The sequence below is a fragment of the Quercus lobata genome, chromosome 8, assembly GCF_001633185.2.
Source record: "Quercus lobata isolate SW786 chromosome 8, ValleyOak3.0 Primary Assembly, whole genome shotgun sequence".
In the NCBI taxonomy this organism is placed as follows: domain Eukaryota; kingdom Viridiplantae; phylum Streptophyta; class Magnoliopsida; order Fagales; family Fagaceae; genus Quercus; species Quercus lobata.
The window spans coordinates 50,254,224-50,263,279 of NC_044911.1; the positions used below are offsets into that span (position 1 = coordinate 50,254,224).

Sequence of the window (9,056 nt, forward strand, 5' to 3'; positions counted from 1 at the left end):
CGGTTTGATGATGCCAGGACAGTGAAGTTTGATGCCTACGCGTGATTTGCTTGCGATTAAAGCTTTAAATTTTTTTTTTTTTTTCTTTTATGAAAAGGTTTTTTTTCTGCTTCTTGAAAACTCAATAGTTGAGAGGGATGAGAAATTTGAACTCTTCTAAGTTAAAACTTAAAACATCAAAATATGTTAATTAGTTGAATTATAATACTTTTGACATAAAAAGAATTTATGTAATTTATTTGTTCATACTAAAGTAAAGAAGAATAATAATAAGGAAATTTAACCAATTATGATAATAAAAAAATTTACGGTTATAAACAATTTTTTCATTTTTTTTTTATTATAGATTTTATAAAAATTAAAATGTATTGTTCCCATTTCATAATAATTGCTAATAATACTGCACAGAATTAGTAGGCTGAATATTCTGGGTTTCAATGAAACAATGACTCGCTTGGAAGACTTAAAAAGAAGAACACACAATCAAAAGGCGACCGAGATGGATCAGCCAAGTACCCTCCAATGATTAAATTAGTTTTGCTTTGGAAAATAAAGTTCCAACTTTAGAGGAGTCCTCTTAGAAAAAACTTACCCTGATTTGATGTAGGCGAGTCCTTATATAGAGGGTCTTGGAATGGTTATTTGCTTAATAACTTCCCTAAGATTTGTGGGAATTAGTAAGTTCAGACATAACCTCTACAACGGCTATGGAAGTTATAACCTCCAATCTTATCTATTACAACTGCTGCTGGAAGTTAAGCATTTGTGAGGAAGTTATGGCGATAAATAAGGGTTTTGTTCTCACTGTGGTCTGAATCTTCAACATATGCAGATAAAATTCATTATTGAGAATTTCCTAAGTGTCACGTGATCATCCAGGCATTTTTCCTATGGATGACCTCTTTGAATACTTGGCCCTTGGCTCCTGGACGACCCCTATGGACGAGACAGAGATGGTAATTATTTTTTGCCTCCCCAACAGTTAACATTTAGTATACTCATGTTGTGAATTGAGAAATAAAAGATAGTGTAGTCGATTCAAAATGACTAATTTCCTTAATTTGAGAGAGGAAATAGATTTTTTTTTTTTTGGGGTTCATTTTTTGCTTAATTTTCATTAATGCATTCAACATACATAAATAACCCTTATCAAAAAAAAAAAAAAAACATAAATAACCAAGAATGAGATAGTCTCACCAACAAATCCTAAAATATAGAAACCTATTCTATCCTAAAACATAAGAATTTATTTGAATGCAAATGAATAACAATACTAATCAATCTAAGAAGCCTCATTCTATCACTTATCTAAATTCAAATAATTTATCTAACATCTAGGTCATAACAACCCACTGATTGATGATGCAGGAGATCCCAGTGGTTACTTGTCCAATGAATTCTCAAATACTTGCAAAAACAAGTATACCCAAAACTTCAGAGTTAAAGAGACATTGGTATGGTGTATGGTGCTGCCCCCAGTTCCTCATATGCTTAAGTTAGCACTCTAATACCATAAAATGAAAAGTCAATTGTTTAGGATTATTTTGCATACCTTGCGTTTAGTGTTTATATAGGGTATCTGATTGTTACTTCCAAGATTCCCATTAGTTACTTTAGTTGGAATGTTGCATAGACGTTGCTCACTTGTCCGAAAGGATTGTACCTTTCCCCAAAGTGAGGACTCATCCATTTTTATTTTGGACAAAGAATCTTTGAAGTAGGTAAATATAAATTAGAAAAGATGTATCCCATCAATAATGATTTCTCTTTACCAATAGAGTAAGACAATTTAGTTTCTATTAATGTAGGTAAGATTTGAACTCGTCTTTTATTTGATGACAAAAAACTTTACCCATTAAGTTAATTAGAACCCACTTATTTATGTATTTGGGCAAAGAATTTGTAAAAAAAAAGAAAAAGAAAAAGTGAGGTGGAGAGAATTTAAATTTATGTTAAGTAAAATTCATTGTTTGGATATGTTATTAGATGAATTTCTAATTTTTAAAGGGAATTTTAGTTGAGAATTGAGGGCTCAAATTTTAATTTACAAATTATTCCTATACATTTGTTATTTCCAAATCTCTCTTCCTCCTCCATCCCTTTTTTGCTTTTTAAGCATGCGTTTGGCCAACTTATTTGCTTAAAGGTGAGACAAAAAGTGACTTAATAAATAAGTTGACTGTAAATAAATTGGTCAAACACACCCTCAATGCTCAATACGGAATTCCCTTTCTCCACATCTAATCTTAATAAAGAACAAATCATCCTTAAACAACCCAAAAATGCTTTAATGCAACTCCACAACCCTCACTCCAACCACTACTACACCACCTGCCATGACTCGTACCAACTTGCATTCAACTCCAATATCCATCCCTTCATACGAGCGCATGAGACAAAGATTGTGTCATTTTCTTATGGTAAAAAGGAACGACCATCGACGAGTTGGATCCTATGAGAGCATAGACATGGCATCTTCACTCTTAGCAATTCTTACGAACGAATAGTAATATCTATTAGGCATAGTGTTAAGGTCATTCATAGCATCAAGGTCTTCATTGAGGAGAAAGTATTCCTTGTAACAATCATACAAAGTCAAACAAACTCTTTTGTTATAATAATTAGTCTTACCAAGTTACCAATTACCTCTTATTCGCAAATTGGGCTTGTTACATGCTTGACTTTTCATGATCGCAAGCTATGTTGGTTTTCGTAAAGGGGCATAAGGTAATGCTTTGGGTTTGCCTATTTCGTGACAGACAAGTTCAAAACATGAAACTCAAGAAGAGACAGTTTCACTTGGACTACACTATATCACACTAGCCATATCAACGTTTCAGATTTGGAACTCGTCTCTTCTCTTCAGCGTTTAAAACTCTGCAGCAAATTCAGAATCAGCAAATTCAGAATCTGCTTTCTCCACAGAAGTACTTGCTGCTGCAGGAAGTCCCCTCTGTGATCAACAATGCATGCTAGCAATGACCATGATGACAAAAAAGGCATTATTATACATATCTGTTCGAGGAGGAACCATGGGGAGGTAAAACCTCACTTAAATTTTTTAATTTTTTTGGTGTAACCTACTTTCAATTGTTGAAAACATGCTTTAACCTACTTTCAACCAAAAAATAAACATAAATCAGCAAAACACTATATAAGCCATTGGCAAACATACACAGCCAAAAAAAGAAAAAAAAAAAAACATGTTCTACCAGACTCAAGTCTCAATTTGCCTCAACCACTGTCAAGCTCGTTGGAGAACTTTGCCCATCAGAACCATGCTAACAAAAACTAGGCCAGAACTCTAGAACCTACATTTAGTACAGCTGACTAACAATAGCAGTAACCTCATCTCTCTCTCTCTCTTTTAAAAAAGCATTTGATAGCATGCAAATCAAATGAAAAAAGAACAGAAAATCAAAAGTCAGATTTTTGAACACTCTTTTTATGGTCTCAAGTTCTGTTCGCACATTCAATCAGAGATCACATTTAATGTGTTTAGTAAGTGTACAAAATATTGCAGGAAACATCCAAACCAAAAGAGAAAAAGAAACCATTGAAGAATTAACAGCAGCAGAAAGAACCTTTCATCTCATGGCCGAAGGCTCTGGGAGAGCTTTATAAGATAAATACGAGCATATACAAAACAGTAACCATTAATATTTATAAATTGTTGGAATAAATTTGTATCCTGGACTCCTGAAAATGCAAATCACCACCAGCACAAAGCCCATCTTGTTTAGGGTGTTCAGAACCCCACTTAATCATGCTAAACGACCAAGCACAATTTATAAAAAAACCTAAAAGAGAAAAGTCTTGGTCATACTACCCTATTCCTTCTGAAACTGAAATTCAATGTTTCCTTGCCGCCCTAAGATTGTATTCATGCTTAATAAGATTTGCTCTCAGCAGCATTGACCTAACATCCCGATCAAATTCATTACCAGTCTGTAAAACTCGCTGGAAAGTTGCATTCCTTTGATCTGCATGACGTGCATACAGAATTTTGTTGTGTGAGTCAATCCGAGCCTGCAGGGGCATGATATTTGATCAGTAAAAATTGAATAGTTGATGTATGGAAGGGTTGAACTTGAATTGGTTTCACAACATCTAGACCTGAATTCTTTAAAAAAGATTGATTCTACTTGGTGACTTGATATTGATCTTAATATATAGTTTAAATCAAGTCTGAACCGGTGAGCAAAGTACAGCTAGATCACAATGTATGGAACCTTAGACTTACATTTGCCATTAATTACAATTAGTTCAAGGAATATAAAGATCTGAACTAAAAAGACAATAGACCTAACCTGTATTTGGTCGTCTGTGATCAAAGCTTCAAGTTCTTTCTCCAGCCCTGCAACAGTTGTTTTGAAGGCATTTGCCATCATTTGCAAATCAACAGAGACAAATGGGTGTGTATACTGGATGAGGGCCTTGTTGCGGATTTGATCATACAGCGTCTCAACATGGTCATGCAAATGGATGTCAAGCAGCAAATTTGCTTTGAGATTTCCAAGGTAATCCAAGCATGAGGCATAGTGGCTACAATAACAAGGGATATGATTTTGTTAGATGAGGTAAAAAAAAAGACAATCCAGGTTGGGATGGGTTGATAATTGACCCATCACACAGCCAATTCTAAGAAAATAATTAGTTCTAATATTTTTGTGAACACGCTTATAAAATTTACATTTATGGCTATCAGCTATCCTTTATAAAAATTTATCTAGTATACATCGCATAGTGCCAAATGCCCCCAGTCCAAACCTATCAAGTTACCTTGAGTAGAAATCATTGATAAGCTCTCTTACTTCAGGCACTAACTCTAAAAAGTTCCGGAAGTTGACGTTGTCTATAACTTTGCTCTGTCAGATGAAAGCATTCAATAAGAAACTGCTCTCAAAGGTTCATTATGATGACCTTGAAAAACAATAATTGTAGAAAAAGAAAAAGGAAAAAAAAAAAGAAGATGGAGAAACAGAACAGATACCTTCAACTCTGCCCTGTCAAAACTTGCCAGTGCACAAAGCCCGCCATATGTTGCAACATCTTGAGGTGCAATGACTTCATTGTAGTGACTTCCCAATTCAGAACCTGTTTCCAAGAACTGCAAACATACACAAGATGGTAAATGCCACATTGAAGATAATATGACCAGTGGTAAATGCAAACATACACATAATACGGTAATTTATTTTGAAGTATATATTACATTGATAAAAGGCAAACTCAAAATCATTGTGAATGCAGATTTTCCAAGTAAAAAAAAAAAACCTACAGAAAGCAGAAAGGAACATATCGTTTGATCTAAATAACTGAGCATTTGAATTCAAGCTAAAGAATGAACCCATCTTTCTTGTACTTTCTGACCCCTATTGGCAAGATTAAAACCCAGACCTGCCCCTCCATTTTATCCTCTTTTACCAAGTGAAATATATGGTGAAAGAATGGACATCCATTACCTCAGACACCAAGTAGATGGAAATTCTGAGGTGGACTTTTTTGATAAGTAGAAATTATGACTACAGTAACACTAAAACAGAAATAGTCTCTCCACAGCAAATTTTATTAGCTGCTTTTAAATAAGGATGAAAAAAAGCACCAAGTTTCATGCACGGTCAGAGAGTTGACAATTTTTATAGGGAATGAAACATCCATATAGGTAGGCAAACTATAAGTGCAACTTGATTTTAACAAAAAGGTCTGGACGATGACAATGCCACCATCATTGTCACCATAACTTTGTCATATACACTTTATAAACAAATTTGGCAAATGGCCCTTTGGCCTATTGGCACCTCCACCCTTGTTGTGGGTTTAGTCTGGGGTTCAATCCCTAACATGTCTACTTAACTAAAAAGTTACTTACACCTTTTGGGAAGAACGGCCTCTACAAGAAAGAAAGCAACCCAAAAAAAAAAAAAAACAGCCAAGTTTAATGCACGGTTGGGAAAGTTGACAATTTAATAGGGAATGAACAATTCATATAGGTAGGCAAACTATAAGTGCAGCTTGATTTTAACAAAAGGTCTGGATAATGACAAAGCCAGCATCATTGCCAACATATCTTTGTTATATACACCTTTTTATTTGGCCAATGGCCCTTAGGCCTATTGGCATCTCCACCCTAGTGATGGGTTTAGGTCTGGGATTCAATCCCTGGCATCTACACTTAACAAAAAAGTTATATACACCTTTTGAGAAGAATAGCATATACAGTTTATCTTCCATTTTATAATATATTGTTCTCTATTATGCCCCAAAATTCAAAAATACTTCTCCAATAGATAATAGCAAAAATGGTGAATGTGATTTTGCATCATCAAAACATCCATCAAGTCCAAATCCCAGTTTAAAACATTAAAAAGCACTACACCATGGAACCCAAATATCATGAGAAAATAAATGTAAAGATTTTTAAAAGTACCATGGCTAAAAGCTTCAACTAATCACTTTCCCTTCCCTTCAATTTTTTTTTACTCAGTTTCAAGATATCGATTAATGCATGATATCACCAACTATTACGGTTAACAACTAAATGATTGCAACATTTACTACAACAACTACAACACATCTAGTTACTAATAAACATACAAAACAGTTTTCAAGACCAGTACACTCTTTATTAAAGCCACAAGCAAGAACAAGCACCATTTTTATATTAATAGTAAAACAGTAAATAAGCCAACAAACCTTACGAGCAGCAAGCTTGTATTTTTTAGCCTCCAAGTGAGCCAATCCTGCAGCACATCGTAGTTTTGCAGCTGTAATTGGGTCAAGGGCCTCTGGTGATTGTTCTGCTTTACTGACATAGCTTGTCACATGGGTGAATTGACCCATCTCAATGCTGACCAGAATTGCACTCAAACACATATGGATGATGTGTTTTGATGTAGTACAATAATCACGAGTACGAACATAACTCTTAAAAGCATCCCCGAGTGCACCATGAGCATAATAAAAATCTCCAAAATCATTGTATCCCATTCTTATGCTTTCTTTGATCAAATTTGTCTGCAAAGAAAGTAAATGGAGAACAAGAGATCAGGGAAAGCAATACTGCAGAACAATAAAAGAATTGATCAAAAAATTGATCTAACATTATGATGTTTGAAGATAACAGAAAGGCTGGTCCATGGGTACCAAACCTCTCAGATAGAGAGAGCATGCAGTGTTAACTTTCTTTGCATATAAGGGTCAACAAAAACTACCATGAAGTGACACACTAATATCCAGAGGATTCCTTACAGGGAAAAGTCCCATCTAGAACTAACAAAGTAACAAGATATACTTAACATTTGACAAGAGCATTTAATCAATTTGGCTTGAACCCATAAGACAGGCAACTGTAACATTCAATCTGGGCTGAAGATGTATATAGACTAACACAGACTAGTGGCCCCATCTTGTTAATTTTCCTTTTATGCTATTTGCATAAAGCAAAAACTTATTTTTATCTCCTTTAGTTTACTCCTCTCTTACCCTGAAATTTGTATTAGTTCACAAAATTCCTACCTTTATTTTCTTATATAAACTTGGGACTCCTCAAATGTCAACATCCAAACTCAAGCTATACTGAATTAATGACAATGTTGCCAACATTTTGTATCTTAGATCATGATTGAACTTCAATATAAAAAATGAGAAATCCCACTCCCTGAGAGATATCAAAGAGCAAACCATGATTACTATTCAACAACAACATTGACAACAACTCCCTTCGTCCCAATTTATTTGGGGTTGGCTATGAATCCTCATCAGATTAGTTAGGCTCGGCTACATGTATTCTTTTCCTCCATTCTATTCTGCCTAAAGTCAAACTCTCTATTGCTTCCTTAATTGAAACACAATATGTAGAAACACAAGCTATACTCATTTGAATTAAACAGAACCTTAAACAAAACCAAACAATACTCTATAACAAATAGCACACCCTTTACCAATATAACAAGCACGCACATAAATACATACATAGATATGCACAATATAATTACACAAACTAAAAAACAGTAAGACAGAAAAATAAAAAGCAAAAAGCAAAAATACCCTATATGCATTGAGCTCGTTCTCGAGCTTCTCCTTCTTCTGGTCAGCCCTGCGGTCGACAGAGTCGCACCAGGCTGAGTCCATGGCATAGTTAGGCCCGAGCTCGCCATCAATCTTCTGGACCACTTCTCTGTAAAGCTGAGTATTCTCTCCCTTCTTGATCTCATCGTGAGCCATGCGAAGAGCTTCCAATCGCATCGCAGGGTTGCCCTCGCAGTTCTCGGCGATGAAGAGGAGCCGCATGATCTTCGTCCGCCCCTGGTAGAGGCCCCCGTAGGCCTCCACGTCAAGCTGTTCGCCGCTGCTAATGATTGGCCGATTGTTGGTTGTGGTGGTGGTGGTGTCGTCGATGCTCGGCTCGTCGTCGACGTCGCCGTCGCAGAGGTTGATTCCGCCATTGGAGTGGATCTCGTCGATCATTGGGCGCGAGGGCGAGCCCTCGGGTTCCATGGTTGTGGATGTAGGATTCTAGGAATTAGGGTTAGGGTTAGGGTTTTTCTGGGGATGGTACTCTGTTTGTTGTTGTTTTTTTTTTTTGGGTTTTTACTCGGACTCTCTCTCTTTATCTCTCTGTCTCTTGGTAGCAATAGTGATTTTTTTTTTGTGCGTTTTGTATAGCTTGAGGGGAAGGAGACGGAGTTGGGTTGGCACGTGCAACATTTGTACATGGTTATTAGCACCATACGCTGTCGTTTCAATGTGAATTAAATTTCACTTAATAATAATTATAATTAGAATCTCTTCCTTGATAATTGACACTAAAAATAAAAAAATCTCCCTATTGACACTAATTTTGACCAAACATTTTCAAAGTGAGGCAATAAAAAACGGGACTTGTTGTCTTAAAAGAACTCCTATTGAATAGAATTAGCCTATTGAATAGAATTAGTGTGTAGTTCGTACATATGCATGATACAATTAAAAAGTTCAAATTATACATTTTTTTTTAATAGATGTTCAAATTATACGTGGTATTGGTTTACGCTTTTGCATTCAATAATTCACTT

At 35.5% G+C, this 9,056-nt stretch overlaps 1 protein-coding gene across 1 annotated transcript; it reads right to left on the reverse strand.

The window, feature by feature from the left end:
- Window positions 1–3,467: 3,467 nt before the first annotated feature.
- Window positions 3,468–8,647, reverse strand: LOC115957767 (COP9 signalosome complex subunit 1). Its single transcript, XM_031076089.1, has 6 exons — window positions 8,050–8,647; window positions 6,697–7,017; window positions 4,994–5,110; window positions 4,783–4,868; window positions 4,311–4,545; window positions 3,468–4,029 (listed from the first exon to the last, which is right to left on the reverse strand). The coding sequence occupies exons 1-6, from the start codon at window positions 8,497–8,499 to the stop codon at window positions 3,853–3,855; spliced, it is 1,386 nt and encodes a 461-aa protein (XP_030931949.1). The 5' UTR covers window positions 8,500–8,647; the 3' UTR covers window positions 3,468–3,852.
- Between the last annotated feature and the right edge of the window lie 409 nt (window positions 8,648–9,056).